This window comes from Numenius arquata, chromosome 19, assembly GCF_964106895.1.
Source record: "Numenius arquata chromosome 19, bNumArq3.hap1.1, whole genome shotgun sequence".
NCBI lineage: Eukaryota > Metazoa > Chordata > Aves > Charadriiformes > Scolopacidae > Numenius > Numenius arquata.
The window spans coordinates 2255427-2277259 of NC_133594.1; the positions used below are offsets into that span (position 1 = coordinate 2255427).

Sequence of the window (21833 nt, forward strand, 5' to 3'; positions counted from 1 at the left end):
TGGACCAGCACAATATTTTCCCACAGAGTCTTATTTGCTCTCATGTTCCTAGTGATGCTGTGAGAGCTGTGCAGTGTTTTTTTTCCCCCTGTAGTCCAGCGTACAACCTTGGGGTGCATTCATAAACAAGCATGGTATATGCTTTTCTTCTACATCCTCAGTATTTTTCCCGTCCAACAGACCTTCATGCTTTTTTTTTGATTTCCTGCATGCACCCATATTGACCTCAGTAGTGCTGTACAAGGTGACAAGACAACAATGATCCTTCATTCTCCGTACCTTGGGGCAGGCCACCAAGGTGGCTTTCAGCTGCTGCTTATCGCTGAAGTTTTTGTGTTATGTGCATCTGTATGACATTATCTGACACCTCCATCTCTCCAGCCTCTCTCGCCTTATCTCCCCTGGTTTTAATTGAAAATGAGTTTTTGTGCCGGAGAAAAAGCTCTGGATGGATAGCCCTGGAGACAGGGTTTTTTTCTCCGGGAGCGGGTTGTGATGGGCACGGCAGCATCGCGGCTGTTCTGCGTGTTATGGAGGGAGAGGCAGCTCCGGTGCAGCTCAGCGCTCCCTGCCCTTCCGGGGATGGGGGATACCACGGCAGTGCCCAGCTCCACTGCTGCATCCACGCTGCTGCAGGGTCTGCCTGCAGGAAAAGTCCTTTTTTGTACCTCTGAAGCTTAAGAGACCTTTGAATCTGTTATCTGAAAAAAAAATAGGTCGGAAAAAGATAACTCCCCTGGTTGTATCTCTCGCGTCTTGAGTGCATTATGGCTGTAGGATCTTTTTTATAGCACCCTGGGAAAAGCAGCATTGCTTGGTATGGCCAATCCTAAACTTTCCCATAGAAAGCCCCTCCCTCCTCTTTGCTCCTACCCCCAATCCCTTATTTTCCTTCCCTCACTGATTACCTGTTTTTCCTTGTCCCCACAGGCTTGCAGGTTGTCCTCAAGTCCATCATGAAGGCGATGGTGCCCTTGCTTCAGATCGGGCTGCTCCTCTTCTTCGCCATCGTGATGTTTGCCATCATCGGGCTGGAGTTTTACATGGGGAAGTTTCATAAAACCTGTTTCTCTAACGAGACAGGTGAGCTCCCAGCTTCGCTTCCCTTCCAGCGTATCGCTATGATGCTTCTAGTCCCCTCCATCTCACGGGGATGCGTTCTCTCCTGCTCTTCTGTTGCTTTTCCTTGTCTGCATTTATTGCGTTCTCTCCCTCTTTACCCACCTCCATTAAGAGTTAACAGACTTTTGGGCTCCCCCTACATACACAGGGTCAGATTCTCCTCTCTCTGCTACACCATCACCGCACCCCTGATGCTCTGAGTCTACACGAAAGCGAGAGGAAGGTGCTTAGGGCCTCCTCTCCTGGGAGAATTTTTTCATAGTGGAAGTACAGAACCAAATTCCTGTTCCAACTTGTTGAAGGGTTGAGGTTTTTCTGTTATTTTTCCGATTTATTGGTCTCTGTTTACATTTTCATTGGGTTTAACTCTATGAGCAGCTGCTGAATGTTGAATTTCCTCGCAAGGTTTCTGGGGCAAGTTGTCTGGGTATGAGAAAACTTCGGTGTGAAATAATAATAGTGGAAAACCTGGGAGTAACCAAAAAATAAAAAAAGGTGAATAGGTGGAAGGCAAGGAGCCCTTTGATGGAGAAAGGATAAAAAAGTCCTTCAAACAAGAGAAAGGCAAGGGAAATCGGGTGCTGCAGGGTAAATGATGCATCTGCCTGTGAATGAGTGATAAACCCCAGAAGATGGAGGTGGAGAGGAGCGATGCCCAGAGACCCTCGGCTGGGACCAGCTGCCATGTCAAAGCCAGATGCTTGTCTGTGGCTCAGAACTCATTCCAATTTAAAAAAATTAAAAAAGCCATTTTTTTTTTCCCATGTAATTTTTTAATATTCCTTTACAGCAACACTAATATGTGTTGGTTATCTGGGCTATCCACAGAGGAAAATATTGTTCTTGTCTCCAAAAGGCTGCAATTTAAGGTACAAATGACCGTCTTTAAAACACAGTCTTGTATTTTCAGTGATTATCACTAATTGATCTTAATATTGACTTATTTATATGCATTCAAATGGTAATAAAACAACGTCCCTGCCAAATCTCTGGGCAGCCTTCACAGCGCTTTCTAACAACAACAGGGAAACAGTTTAATATATTCAGTTTGCACAGAGCTTTGCAGAAGCAGGGCGAGATTGTTTTCTTGCTTATGTTCCTACGTAACGTTGGAAAAACCTAACACAAGTTGTAAAGGACAGTCAGGTGTCGTGATTTGTGAGCGAAGCACGACAATTCCTGGAAGAAATGAATTTTTATACCAGATTTGTGGGAGAGGAAAACGGTTTTGCTGGGGGAGTGTGTGTTCGTGCCGAGCAGAGCAGGTCCCAGCCCACTGCGAGGTCTCTGGGGCTGCCGCAGCAATTACGGAGGAATAATAACGCCGGTGACAACGTAGGTGTGTAGGAAGCAGGAATGTTCTTGGTGAGATGGCAGGGAGAAAGCAATTATGAGCAGGTTTGCATTTTCTAGGAGCGTTTTCAGGTTTGTTAAATTACAATCAAGGCAGGTGATTTTTTTTGGTGTCCTTTGTTTGCAGGGAGCGGCTGCGGGCTGAGCTCCGAGGCTCCCTCACTGATGGGCTAAAAATGAGCAAACAATGGGCCAGCGGGCTAAAAATGAGCAAATTTTTTTTTTTTTCCTCCCCCCAGAAACTAGTTAAAATAAAAGGGAAAAATAAAACCCAGAGCTGTTCGTGCTCTCTGCAGACAACTCTCTGACATCAGCGATGATTGAGAGATCCGCCTTGGGGACGGAGAACAGATTTTTTTGTCATGTGTGATGTCGTGTGTAAGTGACTCCTGCTCGCTGGGTGGCTCCCAGTTAGGAGTTGGGAGAGCAGCTGAAAAACTGTGGTGTGTGTTGCATATCTCTGCATCCCAGCACCTGGCATCACAGTGGGAAGGTGCGGTGTGGCCGGGTTTGCGTCCCGCCGAATCCACTCGCCGGGCGGTGTGGAAAGGAGCCGGGATTTACAAGCACCTGCCCCTGCTTTCCTCAAGGGCTAACGAGCTGGTTGTGGGATGAATTATGGGGATCGATTCCACCTGCTGGGCGGGAAATGGCGCGGTGGTGTTTCTGGAAAGGCAGAGAGAGCGGTGAGGTTTCCTGGCGCTGCGGTCCCTTGTGAGCGGAGCAGCCGAGCATCCCGCAAAGCCATCAGCCCAGCCTTTTAAAAACCTAAGTGCTCATCAGCTCCAAAGAGGTGCATTAACGAGCCCAGGCCTGATACCAAGGGCTCCAAAGGCTGGCTGGAGTGTGGAAATGTGAACCTCATTAAAGAGATGCCTCTGTCAGAGGGCAGCAAATTGGAGGAGGAGGAGGAAGAGTCGCTCCCGCTTGTTGCTGTTCCAAATCCCCAAAGTGAGCAAACTCCTGGGATTTTTCCTGGAATCAGGAGCCACGTGAGAGGTACCAGCTGTAACTTCAGGGCATCGTGGAGGGAACCGAGTGGAGGTGTCGACATTGCTAAAATGTCAACGTTGCATTTAGCAAACATTGCTAAAGCCCTGCTGGTCCAGTAGTCCTGGATGGGTCAGTAACAAACCGCAAAGAGGAGAGATGCTGGGGAACAAAATATGGCAAAAGGGGTTATTCGAGGCTTTTGCCACTCAGCCTGATGGGCTGTTCCGAGCTAGTGGAAATGTTTTATCTATTTTAATGAAGAATGGGTAAAAATTAATTGCAATGCGTGTTCCAGTGGATGCGTGACTTGTTTTCCTCTCCCTGCATCCTCCATGCTGTCCTGTTCTCCTGACACAGGACTGTATTTAAGCAGCCACCTTCCGCAGCTGACCCAGCCCAGCAGCTCCTGAAGCTGCTCCAGGAGAGGAGGGCATTGCATTTGTTTCCCATTTTTCCTTGAGAAACTCCCCTTTTCTCTGTCTTTTCCCAGCCATGGGAGTAGGAACCAGTTCTGGTCTCTTTTTTTTTTTTTTTTTTTTAAAAAAGGAAAAACAACCCACCCTTTCAAAGTTGATGTGCGTTGCATTTTCAGAGTATTACCTGGCAACAAAAGGCCAAACAGAGATAAAACTGGATTCTCTTTTAAGGCACACTCACAAATGGTCTGCGAGAGCCAGATTTGGTATTTTCTTTTTTCAGGCTTGTCTCACTAAGCCCTTGTGAAAGCCTGTGGTGACCCATATGGGAGCTGGAGAGAGATGCCCTGCATTAAGGTGTTGAGTCAACAGGAAAACATGTCACACACACACACACTTATGTGTATATATATATCCTGGAGCCAGAGTGACAATCTTGTTTTCCTCCTGCAGGCTTTGCTCTATGGAATGATTATTCCTAATTATTGTTAGCACTGATCTTGTTTTCCCCTAGTGAATTTGATTTTGTGCAGTTTGCTGCTCCATTACCATAACGTGTCACTTTAATATTTCCCGAATTGCATCTCTGTGTAAATAGGAATATTACTTAGTATATTTATTTACTTTGAAAACCCAGCACTTTAGTTTTCCAAACTGCTCTGTGTTGGTTCTTGCAATGTCTCTGGGGGGGCTGCAATGCTTCAGACTTCACAGCTGACCCTGGAAGATGCTGACCACCCTTCTGGCCACCGCTTGTGGTTCTCAACCCTGACAGACTCATCCTCCTTTGCTTTCTCTGGGTCTGAAATGAATCTCAGCAGAGAAACTCCATCCCTGCTGCACACAAGCTGACGGCTGGATGCTTTCCCTGCCCTGTGTACTTACGCTCCACGGCATTTCCCTGTGGGGCAGGAATATGAACCTTAAAGAGGGGCTGGATCTCTTGGTCCACCTCACTGGCTGCTGTGGTGGTACTGCCTTGGGATGAAGCCAGGGGCTCCTCGTGTAGCTGTGGTCGAACATCTGTACCTGGATGATTTTGGGGCTATCCACAAGCAGCTCTTGCTTAGCCACTGGTGAAGAACCTGCCCTTTTGCTTTAATGTTACAGAGCCAATAATTAGCACTTAGCTAAATGATATGAGGGTGTATTGTTGGCTCACAGTGTTTGAAGCATACACCATTCCCAAGCCCTTGCTTTTATTGCGTTGGTTTTTTTGGTGGCACTTCTCACGTATGACATGGCTGAACACTGGGGCAAACTATAAATTATGGGCACTTCAGGGATAGCTCTGCTCCACCCGGCCACTAAACCATCTTTTATAATATAGCACTACATAAATGATTACATGGTCATAATGTCTTTTCCATGTCCATAGTGGCACCAGGAAGCCTGAAATGTAAATTACATTCATTCAGTGGTGCAAGGAGGATGCAGCAGCATCGGTTGCTTGACTGGCTTCAGTTGGTGACTTTTCTCCCCGCTATTCTTCTCTGCAGGCGATGAGGTGGGAGATTTTCCTTGCGGAGAGGAGCCTCCTGCCAGACAGTGTGAGAGCGGGACGACCTGCAGGGAGTACTGGCAAGGGCCCAACTACGGCATCACCAACTTTGACAACATCCTCTTCGCTGTGCTCACCGTCTTCCAGTGCATCACCATGGAGGGATGGACCGACATCCTCTACAACGTGAGTCTGCTGATGGGGCTGGAGGACTCCCAGGGTGCTGTTATGCATCGTGTTAGTTTGGAAAAGGTTGTTCTGGAAAAAAAAAAAGTAATTTAGTTCATTTTTTTTACCTATTGATTGGTACCTCACCCTACTTTTTAGGAGGATTGTTCTGATTTTCTTGAGGGTTGTTGTGCAGGTCCTGTAAGAGCCTTTGAATCACTGTGGTGGCCTGTGGTGGTTTGCGGCTGCAGACTTGAGTACCTGCACCGTGATGTCTTGTGTCAGGGGGGTGTTGCCACATGTAAGAATTGGCGTGTGTCGCTCTGAGGCTGGTGTGCTCTGCTGTAGGATGGGTGGGTGAGCAGGAGCATGTTCTCATGATGTCCCATAGAAAACCAGTTTACGAAATTGCACGATATAGGGTGGCAAAACCGGTGACTTGTTAATATTTTGTACCTTGAGGTTTCCTCTTTTGACTGGGTCTAACCTTCATGATCAAACTTGTAAGCTACATCGATGAAGAGCATCAGCTGGACGTTAGCACTGAGATCCAGTACTAGCTTTGGCAACTCGAATGCAATTTTATAAAACCTTATAAAGTCACCTTCACACCTGGCATGACTCTGGCTGTGGAGAAGATACACCAGGCTGAATTTCCTCGCCTAGGGTCTTTGCTGGTTGTGCCTCCTGCAGAGGCACTGTGACTGTCACAGCCCACTCAAGGTCAAAAACTCTTGGTCGGTTTTAGTATTTCCAATTTTATGAAGAGTAGGGCAACCTCACCCAATTAGTAACAACTGAACGACTCTGCTGTCTTTCAGGCAGTGTGAATCTCTTGTTTGTAATTTATACCTACCCTTTTGAAGTATCCTCTCTTGAGAGACAAGCACCTAACCCTTGCTAACAGGCTGGCAATAGAGCCCTTCAGCTGGTTTCCAGCATCTGTACCCTATTTCCTCGCAAAATGTGACAGCTGCCCTTTGGAAGCTGTAAGGGACTTGTTGCAGACCTGTTCTCCCCACCTTTGTGGTTTACTTAGAGCTTCACATGTTTCTACAGTGAGTGTAAAGTACTGTGGTTCGGGTCTGGAGGATGGTCCGGCTGTTTTGTACTTCAATTTTTTGTGGTAGAAAAGGGCTTTATCAAGCACAGGGGAAGGAAGGAGAGTGCGAGTGGTGGTGATGCCAATGTATCACTGGCAGCTTCCCTCCGTTGACTGCAGAAGGAAGGACAATCTGATAGCCATGCATAGATGGTCTGAATTGCCCCACACTGTCCTAGCCAGAAGTGCCAATGTGGAAAAATAGCTAAGGTAAGCATTAATAGTGCCTCCAGACCATTTCACTGGCCAGTAAGAATACAAAGTGTTCAATCTGCTTCATTATAGACTCTAGACCCACACTGGGCTCTTTTTCTGACCTTCCTGTGGGGGCTTCTGTAGCAACAGGAAAGTATTATTAATATCAACCCAGTAAATTGCAAGGTACAATTCTGCTGTGTTTGAAGCCAATAGATCTGATTTATTACCTTCTCTGTTCATTGCTCAGTTCCTCCATTTCTTCCCAGTCTCTGCCCACTTAGGGCGATTTTTAGAAGGGCCCATTTCCCCACTGCCTGCCCTCCCCTCACCCTGAAACTTCATCACACAACCCGTTTCTCCCATTCTCATTCAGCAATCCCGCTCCTTCCTTCGAGTGCCAATTGTTGTAAGAAAAGCCCATTAGCATCCTGGATGGAATTGATTAATCAATATGTGGTGTATTAGATCATCTGCTCCCAAACTGCCTTTTGTACCACATGCAAAAACCAGAGCTTACTATTGTGGTATTGATTTTGGGGGTTGCTTTGAAAAATATTATAGTATCGTTTTAGATACCCATTAATCTAATTGGAAACAGATGCCTGGATGAGATGCAGTTGATTATTTTTTGTTTAATGTCAAGCCTTGTCTGAGACCCCAGCTTAGATTTTAATGCTTGGTTGGGTTCATGGGGGTCTATGGGAGGGTCTGCTTGTTGGGTGGAGGGCGAATGGTGTGTGTCGTGCCACAGCACCAGATGGTGTTCATGTCACTAGTGCCAGCAGCCACCTCTCCCCGTCTCCCTTGGCCCTGCTGTGTCACCCCCTCCTGTGTGGCTCTGCTGCCTGAGGAGCTGACTGTGCTTTTGCAGGTTAGTAGCTGAGAAAAGATGTGGGTGGAGAAGATCCACTCAGTGCAGCCCTTAACTTCTTCACAGCTTCAGTCATCTGCTGTTTTCTGGCCCCTTGGATTTCATCTTGGTTTCTTCTGTGCCTACTCTTAAGTTCATCAAATTTTAAAACAAAACAAAAGCCCAAACCACGCTGCAGCAATGACTGAAAACCCAGCATGGTGGGTGTTTGGGGATGCAGTTGTCAGACTGTGCAGGGGTAAGAGCAATGCAACCAGTCTGTCCATCCAGCACCAGTCAGTTCAGCAACTCCATGTTAACGCTGCCTGAATCGGCCGGATCCCTGCTGGACCCATACCAGGTTGACATGGGAAGAAGCTGGAAGATGTTGCCAGAACTTGAACGGTGGGGTAAGCGGACATGTGTCCACCTTCTCCTTGGCTCGTGGAGGATGGGAAGTAAGCCAGCATAGTTAGGCTCAGACAACGGGTGAGTGTCAGAGGTTATTACTTGTTCGGGGAGCTTTGATTGACCATTTGGGTTCTCCACTGCTGAGGAGGACGCTTTTGGCCAGGAAAATTTTGCAATGGTGGAGCTAGTTTCCCTGCCAGCCCCAGCCTCTGGTTTCCTCAAGGAAACCAGCGTTCCCCTGGTGCAGGATACTCATCAGAGCTGACCTGGGAACCTACGTTCAATGTTTTGCTTAATTAAGATTTGCAGAAGGCTATGGTACCACAAGAGGCAAGATGCTGCCTATGTAAGCTGTGATTATGCGTTAGTAAGAAATAAGGTTGGTGCTTTTCTCCCACTAACTGGAATGCGGCGAAGGCTGCTGTTCCTCAGGCTGAGCTGAGCCCTTCCCTCACTCCTCCCTTGTGCCCAGTGCCACACGTTGGGTTTGGTTGGAGCAGATTTATTGCCTTGTTTGTGCAAATACTCTCCCTTCCTGCTGTTAGAGCAGGGACCCCAGACGGGGTCCGTTTTTAGGGCTGAAATCCCTTTGATGCCAGACAGTCTATGACTGAGACCCATTAGGGGGAAGTTGAGGTTAGGGACTGCTTCCTTAATGGGCCATTCATTTCTTTGTGGAAGATGGTCACTGATTGATTGCCCTGCATCAACAGGGCTTTGTTATTGCTCCTCTCTTCCCACTACTATGTTTCTTGCAAGGTGTTCAGATAAGTTAGGATTTTTAGATTGCTGTAGTGGTGGCTGGGGTCAGTCATGGAGTGGGACCTGCTTTACCATTAATTTAATGGAATCCTAGAATGGTTTTGGAATGGTTTTGGTTGGAAGGGACCTTAAAGCCCACCCAGTCCCACCCCCTGCCGTGGGCAGGGACACCTCCCACTAGACCAGGTTGCTCCAAGCCCCGTCCAGCCTAGCCTTGAACCCCTCCAGGGATGGGGTAGCCACAGCTTTTCTGGGCAACCTGGGTGAAGGTCTCACCACCCTCACAGTAAAGAATTTTTTCTTGAGATCTCATCTCAATCTCTCCCTTTTCAGTTTAAAACCATTGCCCCTTGTCCTATGGCTCCCCTCCCTGATCAAGAGTCCCTCTCCATCTCTCCTGTAGCCCCCTTTAGGGACTGGAAGGCTGCTATAAGGCCTCGGTGGAGCCTTCTCTTCTCCAGGCTGAACCTCCCCAACTCTCTCAGCCTGTCCTCACAGCAGAGGGGCTCCAGCCCTCGGAAACCTTTGTGGCCTCCTCTGGACCTGTTCCTGGCGGTGGTGGGGCAAAGTCTCTCTTTAACCAAGGGAGAGAGTTTGCTCTGTCTTGAAAGGAACTTTGAGACTGAAAAGTTGGTCTGTGGTGGCATCAGGCAAGGTGAAGAGTTTGGTGTGATGTTCAGGAAAGAGGGAGCTTAGGCTTGAGTTTGATGGTTTGGCTCAGGTCTTTCCAAAGCCAGAGGTTTGTCGTGAAGGGTTATTCTGTCATTTCCAAAGGATTGAGGTGACTTTACACGTGGTCCAGATGCAGCCTTCCTACAGATCTGGAGAAAAATAGTATCAAAGGATGGGCTTTGCAGTAAGTAGTGTACCTTGCAAACATTCACTCCTCCTCCCGTGATAAATTGAGGAATTAGGAGGGCAGGGGGCATGCAATTTCACAAATCTCAGCCCAATTTTTCCTTGCTGATCCACTGTTTATACTTTCACCGAGTTTCATTTTAATTAGGGCCAATGAAAGCTTCCTAGGAAGACTTTATCTGGAAGGTGATTTATGCTTGAAGCAAAAAGACCGAATCATCAATCGGGTGAAATGCTTTAAGAATAAGCTGGGGAAAACTCCTTCCTGAATCAGCAGCACAGTAACATTAGAGCAATTGCTCCAAATGAGCCCTTCTGCGAGCTACAGACCTGTCAGCTGAGCCTTGTTTCTGCTCAAAAAGGACCAAGGAGCAACAGGTAATTTAGGAAAGTTGCTGTGTCCTGAGGACAGGGAAGAAATTTTGCTCCAGTAAATGGAGTGCACTTCCCTCCTGCTAATTCAAGGTTTCAACGTGAGAGGGAATGCATTAAAATAGAGTAACTAAACTGTTTTCCTCAGTGTGGGAGGACTCAAGTGTCACAGTCTGGTGGTGTGAAGGGTTTTTCAGTCTAATCCAGTGAGAGATCCCTGAAGTACGGGCAGAGCACCTTCTGGACCATGAATTTAGGGAAAAACCTACCTAGAGAACCAGCTCACTGCAGGCAGCAATGCTCTCAAGTACAACATGCCCTAGAGTAGCAAACCTGACGTTTTTTTCTGCAACTGGGGCTAGTTTAGCCCCAGGCTGGTCCAGCAGCAGGAGTCGTGCCTCTCAGCAATGTAAACCAGCCCCTGCACTGGGCTGGTGCATCCATCCTGCATCTGGTTTGGTGGTGCTGACCTGGGATCCGCTCTGGGCACTCTCGGTCAGGGCAGTCACTTTCTGTGGTCAGTTGTGGTCACCTGGAGCATCGTGCTGGGGTTGGGGGTGACGTGAGCCAGCAAGAGTTGCTGCGTCCACTTTGCTGGTACCCAAGGGAGCCGTTACTGAGGTAAGTGGTAACTAGTGATCAGTGTATCTCTTGGGACCATTATGGAAATTTATTCATTAGTTCCCATAAAGTATTTTAATATGCTAAGTATTACCACGCAGCACGTGTTATCATGCTTTAGGCATAGCTGCCTGACAGCAACCAGTGGCTGTTGGAGCTTGAGGTTGTTAGCATTGCTAAGGGAGGAGAATGTTTCCAGTGGTGGCCTCCAAGTTCTTGGCACACTAAGGTGCAGACTGGGTAAAGAAAACTGAGGCTGAGTACCGGGGACAAATACAGAGATGGGAGGAAATAATGCAGATGCTCAGCAAGAGAAGCTGTGGTGCCCTCGGATCTGAGTCCTGATCTTCCTCCTGATCTAGTTTTCAAGTTAAACAATGGCATTTTAGATGATCTTGTTTACATGCTGAGTGTTTGTGAATGACAGTGATTCATCTATTGCATATTGCTAATACAGGCTGTTTGGAGGTGTAGAACTTTTTAAAGAGATAATAGTAAAACTCCCTTTTTCCTTTTCTGTAGCAGTAATTCTCAGTTTTTCCCACGCAAGAACCTTACTGTCCATTCTGAAAAGTTCTTGTGCCTTCGATCCTGACTCCCATGGGGAGCTCACCGTGTTTTCCAAGGTGAGAAAATCCTGAAAAGTCTCGGTGTAGCCGGTCTATACCCCTCTGAGGTGTGCTCCTGCCTTTGCAGTGGAGCTACATGATGAGGTTCCAAGGACCCGAGGAGTTTGCTTTGTGGTCCCAGTTCTCCTGCAAAAAACCATGGGTGAAACCTGATTCATCTGAAGTTGGCAGAAGTCTTGATGTTGACTTTCAGAGAGCTGGATTTTCACCTTTTATCTTTTCGCTACAGGAGTTCAAAGCTACATGGTGGAATTTGCTTTGCAAAACAGAGACTCCTTGCAGGAAAGGAGAAATGTCAAAGTGTACACTTGCTCTCTTTTGATCTTAATGGCAAGAGATTTTTCATGTTTCTTCTGTTTTCTGCTGACAAATATTAGTGTCCAGTGGGTATTTCAAGACTGTGGACTGGGCCTAACCTAATATGCTTGTACATAGGAATGAACAGTTCAAATAAAATGTAATAAATTGTATCCCAACTAGAACTTTGCCCTCACTGAGTTCACAATAGCTTATGATTCACTTGGTATTTTTCATTTCCCTTTGTGTTTTCGAATTTCTTGATTCCTATAAAGATACAGAAATGGAGGGTTGGGATATAATTGTTGTTCCATTTCCAGTCCAACCCAGAGGTGGTTTTGTTGGTGGGCTGGTGAATGTGTTGGGGCTTGTAGGGGCTGAAGAGAATCAGTTTGATCCAGTTGTTTGGAGACCTCACATAGGCCTTTCTGAGAGCGTTTATCTGTAAAGATCGAATCATTGACACTCGTTCTTCATCAGTTACAACAGGAGTTGAGGATGCAAAGGTGATGTTCTTCAGGAGGAGTTTGGATGTGACCAGCACTGGCTGCCTGAACCCTGAGATGGTTTCCTGTGCGAAACCCACCAGGAAGGTGGAGGAAGGGTGCAGGTCACTGTGCAACAGAAAGCAGATGGGAAGTAAATAACATAAAGCAGCATCCCTTCATGTCAGAGACTTGGATTAAGATTCCTCTTGGCTTGTTTCCTGCTTGTGATATTCCTCCTGGGCTCAAGAGCCCCCACACCTTCAAGCATCTCTTAAACCTGCCAGTTAAGGCTTAAAGGTGACTTAAGTGGCTTTTTGCTGGCCCTTTGCTAATGGTTGTGGTTTCTTGTGAGGTTATGCATTTGGCTTTCCTGGTGTGTGACTGTCACACCCACTTTAGTAGAGCAGCAAATGTAATAGCAAAGCCCGTGGGACTCTGTGAAGGTGGCTTTGAAATTGCTCTTCTCTCTGAAAACACCTAATGGGCTGTTGTCTGCTGTCTGTTAGAAGTGACCTGGAGCCAGTCCGCTAAAGCACAAATACATAATTGCTGGATACTGAGATGGAGGAGAATAAATGAGGTTTTGTTTACAGTGATATTTGCGTGTCCTGGGGCTGGCAGCCTGTGGCGTTAGTGACTGAGGGGGTGTATGATGGGTTCGCTCTCCTCTGATTACTCTCTGTGCGTGGTGCCTGTATCAGCTTGCTTTGCTCTGAATCAACATATTGAGGAACAAAACTGTTTAGCCAGCAAAAGCGTGAGCAGACAGGAAAAGGGGGAAAAAAATTGGCTGAAGCACTTTCCTTGCATTATGTTAACAGGAAGAATAAGCACAAAGAAGGGTTTTTGTTTTGCTGCTCGAAATCACACCACACATTTCTGATGTGGCTTCTTTCTTTTACTCTGCGTTCTCTGTTGTGTCTGAGGGACAAGCTGTGCTCCAGGTGAATGTGGGGTGTCAGGACCCAGGGCTGTAAGGGAGAAGTCCAAGTAAAATAGAGCAGGGGACTGATGCCATGCTTGGCATTAACAGCATGAAAGCAAGGGTGCTGTGCCTTCACTTAGGTTTCCTGATGTTGGGTTGCATAGGCTGAGATGCTCTCTGGGAATACAGCGTGTGGCCAGAGCCTCAAGATTTACCTGGGTCTTCAAAGAGGTGGACGTAGCCCTGGCGGAGATCTAATAATGCAGCACGCTGTGGGAAAAGGAGCAAAGAGAGGGAAAAAAATAACAATGGTAAAGCAAGCAACGCCTAGGGGTGTGTAGAAATGTGCCACCGCAGCCTTGTCTTATAGCAAAGAGACTGTTCTGACTTCTCGTCTTTTTAGAGCATCTCAGAGCCAGGAGGCACACGGCATCTGCCTAACAGCTGGGTTACATTTATAGTGTAAAATTTCCTGCTACCCTGTCCTGGGGAGAGATTACCCTTGGGACCTGCTGTTCACCAGTGCTGAACTTTTCCTGTCACTGTGTGTTTGCTCTTGGAAATGCCCTGAGTGCGAAGGGAGATGCCAGGACCAGGCTCTTGTTCCGGAGTCAGCGGTGCCGGTGTAACGCGATGGAGATGGGAGCTGAGCTCCTGTGTGCCCTAAGGTGCTGCATGGTTTTAATTGTGCTCTTATTCTCCCCACGGTTTCATAAAGAGGAAAAAACACCCTAATGTTGTTAGTGTTAAATTGCACTCGCTATTGAGTTAGGATGACTTTAATCTGCTAATAAGAATCAGCCATCTTATACATGCACACCGAGGTGATGGATAACTCCCAGCTTCTCGCTGCTGCCGTGGGGCGAGTGTTGATTTCTTGTGTTTTGGCATCACTAATCACTTACAGGAGAGCTGGGCAGCGATGGCAGGACCAAGAGCCTGCCAGTGGCTTTGAGTGCAGGATCATTGAATGGTTTGGGTTGGAAGGGACATCCGTATTGAAACACAGACCGTCTGACCCTGTGCCTGCATGGACATGCATAGAATAGTTTGGGTTGAAGGGACCTTAAAGATCATCCAGTCCCACCTCCTGCCATGGGCAGGGACACTTCCCACCAGACCAGGTTGCTCCAAGCCCCCTCCAACCTGGCCTTGAACCCCTCCAGGGATGGGGCAGCCACAGCTTCTCTGGGCAACCTGGGCCAGGGTCTCACCACCCTCACAGCAAAGAATTTCTTCCCCAGATCTCATCTCAATCTCCCCTCTTTCAGTTTAAAACCATCACGCCTTGTCATATCACTACATTCCCTCATAGAGTCCCTCCCCATCTCTCCTGTAGGCCCCCTTCAGGTGCTGGAAGGCTGCTGTAAGGTCTCCCTGGAGCCTTCTCTCTAAGGCCAACATTCTGTCTAAGGCTAAAAGGATTGGGACTTTTCAGTCCTGGTTCAGCAAACTACCCGGTTCAGAAATAACACTTGAGTAAATGTGTAAAGCTGAGCAAGAGTTGAAGTGTCTCGCTGAATCTTCTGCATTTTATTTAATGTCTCAGTGAAGGTATATTCAAAATGACTACGGGGTGGCCACCTCCAGGTTTAATAGGAGACATTCGAGATATGCAGCAGGAGAGTGACACACATCACAGAAACTTAAAGAGCCGGTTCAACAGAGCAATTGCACTCTGAAAAGAAATGAAAATCTCTCCAAACACCAGCTTAATCATCATTGCTTGCCAGGAAGGGAAAACTCCGGCTGAAGGAATTTACTTGCAGCTTGACAACATTATAGCACAGAGGGTACGAGCGGCTCTTACGTGCCCAACAATTGCTTTCCTACACGGGATGAAAAAGGCAGCTGCCTGCTTTCAGAAGTGTGCTCGTCTGCTCGTGCCACGACTGCTACAGCTGCGGTTGGAGAGGAGGGGAATAACAGAACGCTTCTGAGAAAACCAAAAGCAAGGACTTTATTTGTTCCTGTAGTTCCTGCAGCAACCTGAAATACCTGCCGGTGGTTCTCCTGCAGAAGAGGCTGGCGGTGCGTGGGCTCGGGGAGAAAGTCTTTGCTCTTTAACCTGCAGACCGCGTGCCCTGGGGTACAGGAGAGGAACAAAGGCTGTAAGGGGCACAATATGGGTGTTTTGGGGTGACGTTGTGTCTGGGTGACTTGGCAGAGGGATGAGCAGGATGGTCGGTGTGCAGGTGCCAGAGCAGCTCAGGGGTGCTGGGCTTAGGGAGCTCCGCAGATGGGTGCTATAAAGGCTGATTTCTGTGTTGTGTTGGGGGTAGGGAGGCGGGGAACAGTTTGCTGGGGCAGAGGTCCTCCGTGGTCAATCTGTTGGCACGGTACAATAAGGTGCAAGTTGGAGCTACTCTTTGGCAGAAGGTGCTATTGTCCTCCTTTGCCGGCCTTCAGGGTTAGAGCTGGTGACATTCAAGCCTCCCTCCTACTTCTTATAGAATTATAGAATGGTTTGGGTTGGAAGGGCCTTAAAAGGTCATCTAGTCCAACCCCTCTGCCACGAGGAGGGACATCTTCAGCTAGATCAGGTTGCTCAGAGCCCAGTCCAACCTGACCTTGAATGTTTCCAGGGATGAGGCAACTACAGCCTCTCTGGGTGACCCATTGTTTTTTCTCCAACAAATAAAGTTCTCAGCACTATAGAGACTTTAAAATAGGAGGTTTTGATCCAGATGTTTTTTTTCAGCAACATTTTCATATTCCTGTGTTCCTTGTACCAAAATCCAGCAAATTCTTTGTGAATCCCTTGCAGGAGGAAAATTGCCCAGTAATTGTGGAAAGCAAGATGAAAGCTCATGAAACATGGGAAACTTTAGATCAAAGCCACCTTGCCTGGTGTCCAAACTGAAAAGTCATGCGAGAGAGTCCATCTGCATGGGTTTGTAGCCATGTAGGAGCTCAGGATACATCACCAGTTGTCATTTAGCTGGATTAAAAATCTTTGCTCATTTGTTTCTGAAGAGAGGAGGAGGTAAATTCGGAGCAGTTATCTTATGCAGAGCCTCGAGTGCCATAGTGATGCTCACACCAGCTGCTGGGCTCACCGGCCAGAGATCACCTCCTCGTGGGGCCAGGGAGGAGTTATGGACGGAGACTGGAGTGTGGTGAAACCTTCCAGTGGCGGAGAGCGGCGGTGCCACGTCTGCTCCGTGTGGCATGGGAGGGAGCCAAGGGAAAAAGGTGGATAGTTCCCATCTTTTTGACCAGATGTTTCCAAAACAGACCAGGTGTAATTTGAAGCATGTGAAACTGTGATTTAGTAACAGTTAAGTCACCTACTCATTAACACAACAAAAAATATCTGGATGTATCTGTTTATTTTACAGTTTGTTTATTAGCATGGTCCGTGGTAAAACCTTCTGTTGCTGTGTCCCTCCTGGTGAAGACTTGGAATATGGAAAAGAGCAACTCTGGGCCAGTCTCCTGACTTCCTGCAGACTTAATGAATTTACACTATAGTAAATATTTTCACAATTAAATTTGGAATTTCACAGACAGTTTTCATTCAAATTTGGAACAACTTGGCAAGGCTTGTGGTTAAGAAAAATCTTTTTTGCTTTCTTTTTGTCTCCTGTAGCAGACAGTCCTTTTCTATTTAGAACATCTTAATAAAACCTTGTGAAACATCTTTAGGCGGAGCATGAGAGGATCTTGACCAGCTGTTTTTCGGTTTGTTTTGTCTGAGGCAGGAAAATGGTAGTGATAAAAGGACCTTTGGACTCCTGTCCTGAGAAATAGTGTTTGCATTGACAAAGGACTTGGGATTTGTGCCGTGCTCTGAAGTTTACGTGACCAAGTTCTCGGCTCCAGCTAGTTCTGTGAGTGGTGGACGTATCTGCAAGGGTATTTTCTGCTTATAATTGGCTGGGGGAGAAGCTGTACTGCTGGAGGTAGTCTCATTAGAAGACAAAATCAGAAGGTGGTTTAACCTAAATAGATCGATACTCTGCACAATCCCAATCTTCTGCCGAAGGACGCACGCATGTAATAGCCTATAGTTATAATTTTATGTGATGGAATAAAGACTTTAATTCATTTAAACAGTTTTCTGCTATTGAAAATTTCTTGGGAATCTTTCGCCTGCAATATTTGGAGGGGAAAATGAGTGCTTGAGGTGTACAGGCTTTATTCTTTCGGGAAGAATCTAGATCTGCATTTAAGATGTGGAGGAAGCCTGCGCGTTATTCTTAGGACTGTTGTTATCTACAATGCTTTTGGGCATTGATCCACAATTTGCTACGTTCGAAGTCAGAAAATGATTGAGTATTGGATTGTTTCAGTGTTCTGGGAATGGGTCCATGTCTTGCTGAGGGAGGGACTGGCTCTGTCTTGCTGAGGTAGGGACTGTGGGCCACAGGGGCTGCTGAGTGGGAGGAAAAGCTTATTCTGCGTCTACTCACTAGACCAAGATAACCTCTATTTTGGTCTGAAGGCAACCTTATGCTTATGTAAATATTGCAGATATCTGTGAGCAACCAAAACGAACGTGTGTCTTTGTGTGTATACCTAAGTGTGTGTATTCCTCTCTCCTCACAACTTTAGGAGTACATTTGAGGACAGCTTTGGCCCTTCAGAGAAAGACAGGAGGTACCTGAAGCCTTGCTGGTTGGTTTTGCAGTACAAGAAAAAACATCAAGAGAGCACTGAATTTATTCGAAGTATAACTGGACTCACGCATGAGTCTTCTCAAGCAATGAATGACGTGTAAAGCACTCTTGCTTTCCAAGAATTTCAAACTTGAAAGCAGTGCCTGTTTTTCAAGGAGCAACATTCCTCAAACAATCCAACTCCAAGAGCCTCTGGTAACCCTGTGTGGGCACTTGGCGGGGTTCTCTCTGCCTCCTCAGGAAGCAAATTGTGTGCTCAGAGAAAGAAACTTGAAGATAACTATGTGAGGCACCTGCGGTGCTGGTTGCTTGTGCAGCAAAATGCTGCAAAGATGAAGAGGGGACTGGAGCATCTCTCTGATGAGGAAAGGCTGAGGGACTTGGGTCTGTTTAGTCTGGAGAAGACAAGACTTAGGGGGGATCTGATCAATGCTTATAAATACTTAAAGGGTGGGTGTCAGGAAGATGGGGCCAGTCTTTCTTCAGTGGTCCCCAGTGACAGGACAAGAGGAAATGGGCACAAACTCGAACACAAGAAGTTCCACCTAAACATGAGGAGGAACTTCTTTCCTGTGAGGGTGGCAGAGCCCTGGAAGAGGCTGCCCAGAGAGGAGGTGGAGTCTCCTTCTCTGGAGACATTCAAACCCCACCTGGACACGTTCCTGTGCAACCTGCTCTGGGTGGACCTGCTCTGACAGGACGAGATGATCTCCAGAGGTCCCTTCCGACCCCATATCATACTGTGATTCTGTGTTGGAATTGTAGAATATCTTGGAGTTTTGCTGGATGAATTGGCTGCCCCCTTAACGTTTGAGTCACGTTTTGGTGAAACTATTTGAATTACTTGGTCTTCCTGGCCATTTGGCTTTTAGATTTATGACGACTACTGAATGCAGGGTAGGGAAGGTTTGCTGTTTCTTAGACTTGGCTTTTGAGTGTTGAGATAAATGGGTCTGGCTTGGTGTGGATGCCCCCGTGGCACTGCTGGGTGGCCAGTGGACTGAGTGCTGTGGTCATCACAAGGCAATGCCTTGGTCCACTGTCACAGCTGAAGACTACTAGCCAAACAAAAAGTCTTTGGGTTGCAAGTACCCCGTGAGCTGCTTTGGGGTCCCTCTGGTTATAGCTTTGGTCTTTCTGGGCTCTGTTATCATCATGGTGCGGTTAACTTGTGTGATCTTGCAGAAGGTGCTCGCATATGTAAAATGCATGTTCCAGACAACTTCAGTGCCACAACTGCCCAGTGGGTTCCCAGGGTGGCCAGTTGCATGTTTCCTGGAGTAACACTTTCTCCTGAGTACCTCCACCGTAGCTCCGACCTTCCTTATCGTGAATGTGCATTACCTCTCCCCAATAGGAATTGCCGATACCAAGTTTACATTCATAGTTGAAGCCCACAGCTGTTTAAAAATAAAAGAATGCAAAAAAAGATTTAAAAAAAAAAAAAAAAAGGTAGAGTCCCTTGGCCAGCCTGTAATTTTTGACAGTGAAAGAGCTTTTTGCAGTGCCAGGCAGGCTCATGAATAAAGCAGCTGAGTGAGTCCACACTAGCAGGGGAAAGAATGAATTTTTTATCAAGAAATCCTGTTAGCATATTTACGTATTGATTTATTGGTGCCATAAGCCTTCGGATCAAGGCATAAAACATCAGCGGTTTTGCTTTTTCAATCTCCCCAGCTCTGTAAGGCTGGAGAGGGGGAGAAACAAAGGGAAGGATTTAGCTTCTATTTAAATTTGCCTGAATTAACATTATTACTGCATGCAACAGCTATAGTTAAAACGTGTTCATACACGGTTAGCAGTATTGTAGCAAAATTAAAATGCTGCCAGCTTCTAGGATTTTACTGAGATTCTTCTGGTATTTGGGTTGATTTTATGCATTTGGATGGTGTTCTCTGAAAGCCCGGCTCCTGGATTTATGTGCTCAAGAGAATTATAGTTCTCTTATTTGGGACTTTCTAACTCTTGTTATTGGAAAGAAAAGCTAAATACTTAAAAAATCAAAAAACAAAGGGCTAATTAACTATGTGTGTGTATTTATTTTTCTTTTTTTTTTTTTTTTTTAACCATTGTTCTCCTCTGCTTGAGGCTTCCACCTGGATTTCCTCCCCCTCAGAAACCGATGGGAGCTTTGCCCTCTCCTTTGGTGATGTGAAGATACCCCTCGACCTGTCTTTCCCTCTCTGTTTTCTCTGCCTGCTGTGTGAAAAGAATTTCTCTTCCTGGAACAGCGGATCCACATTGTTCTGGTTTGCGATGGGGGTAGATATGCTTCACCTTATGCTTAGGGTATCTGTATGTCTACGGGGGAAGCATACAACGTGTCACACTTGTTGCCTGAGTATGGTGTGTCTGATTTTTCAGACGTGCTGTGGTGGTGGTTCTGGGACCTCTGGGGATGGAGGGGTTGGCTCTGGGGCTGGATGTAGCATGACCACGTCAGAGCTGAGGACAACCAGTCCTATGGAGATGCAGCAAGATCTGAGTTATCTCTGCAGAGCACTGGCTTTGTTGGACAGTAGTGGTTTCTCTGGTGGAACACTGGGCAGGACTGCCTCCAAGCTATGTGGATGGGCACCGCTGCCTGGTGTGAAGGCAGGGGGCAGGCAGGATTGTAGCATTCCCTGCTTTAGGTATGTTTAGAGGTGGGGGGGGGGGGAAAGCATTTTTCCAAATTAATCTTGCTGGTGTGATGATAATGGCAATGACAGTAAGACTGTGGCTTCTGAGAATACAAAGTGATATATGTATGCGAATTAAGCTATGCTCTCAGTGTGATGTTCTGAAATCAAACCAACCCCTCTTGCCTTCTGCTCAGGTAGGGGTTGCTGCTGCCTTCTGCGTTCTCCTGCCCTGCGCAGGCTCTTGTGCAGCTTCCACCAACACCACCAAAGGGATACTTTAATTTTAACACCCCAAGCTTGTGACAGATTCGGCTGGGCTCTTGATTTAAGGAGATAAAAGGAGCCACACTTGCTGTCTCGCCCCTTACCCATACCTGGTGCTGCCAGGGCTTTTAAAGTCTGCAGGAGAGGCTGGTTGTGTGTGGTCTTGGGCCAGGAGCAGTTTTCTTTTGGTGAAATTCTCTGGATTTCGATCCTAGCAGTGAACAGCTCTGTGTTCTGCTCCTCTAAACAGCAAGTGGCTGTGGGGCTGGATGCAAGTGACCTCTTTTTGGGAGAAGAAGGATTAATTTTGTTTCAAAACAGCGTTGATTTTAATGTCATGAGACTCAAAGGATTTTCCGATATTTTTTTCATCACTTGGGAACCAGGAGCTACGGATGGATCTGAGGGAGTAGCCAGGGGATTTTGATGAGGCGGATCATTATGACAGCAGTAGACTAACCTCTATCCTGAAGGTAAAAAGGAAGAGTGGAATAACCCAAAGACCTTCTGTGAAGGGAGAGGGTCTTCTTAGAAACACTGAGAAACATTGGGGTGTAAATGTGCTCAGAGTTTAGAGCATCTCCTCCCAGAGAGTTCGGTTTGAGCAGGCAGGTTGCACTCGGGACCTGATTGCCTTTGGCCAAGGTTTGATGTAAAAAGGAGCTCAGAGGCCACGGGCTCTCTGAATCCTTTTCTTACAACTGGTGGTCCTTACAACGGGTACCCCATCCCAAAGGGTGCTCAGAAAACACATTCTCAACCATGAAATCCTTCCCAGTGTCCCAAACCCACTTGGCACCTACCAAAAAGGTACAGGAGGCACAAACCTAATGTGCTTTAGGAGGAGATTCTTCAATCTTGAGTTGTTAGCTGGACGTCATTGGACCTCAGCGCTTCCTGAGATCCTGTCCATCCCGGGCTACCCATGGAAACCTCCAGCTAAAGAGTTTTCCTCAAAGCACGTGGAAGCAGACAAAACCACAAGATGCAGTGGTTAGGCTTGACTCCAAATTTCCATGCAGGTGGCTGGACTGGGGGTTCTTCCGATTCACCCCCCCTACATACAAAACCACCTGCTCTGAATGACCTGAACCCACTGATTCTGAGTGGAGGGATGCCCAAGGTGGGCACCTCAACCCCGATCCAACCCTGTCTTGCTGTACTCAGCACACACAGGAGTGTGATTTGGGCTGACCGCTAATTTCATTAACCAGCCCGTTTTACTTTTATCCTTCACAGAAATGAGCACACCAGGCA

The 21833-nt window shown here is 47.0% G+C and overlaps 1 protein-coding gene across 1 annotated transcript in view; it reads left to right on the forward strand.

Annotated features, from left to right (window-relative positions):
• The window catches only part of CACNA1B (calcium voltage-gated channel subunit alpha1 B), a 312340-nt gene that overhangs the window by 113527 nt on the left and 176980 nt on the right, over positions 1-21833 (forward strand). Inside the window, exons 5-6 of the mRNA XM_074160972.1 lie at positions 931-1083; positions 5384-5571. Of these exons, the coding sequence (XP_074017073.1) occupies positions 931-1083; positions 5384-5571 (341 nt within the window). The remainder of the gene's footprint in view (positions 1-930; positions 1084-5383; positions 5572-21833) is intronic.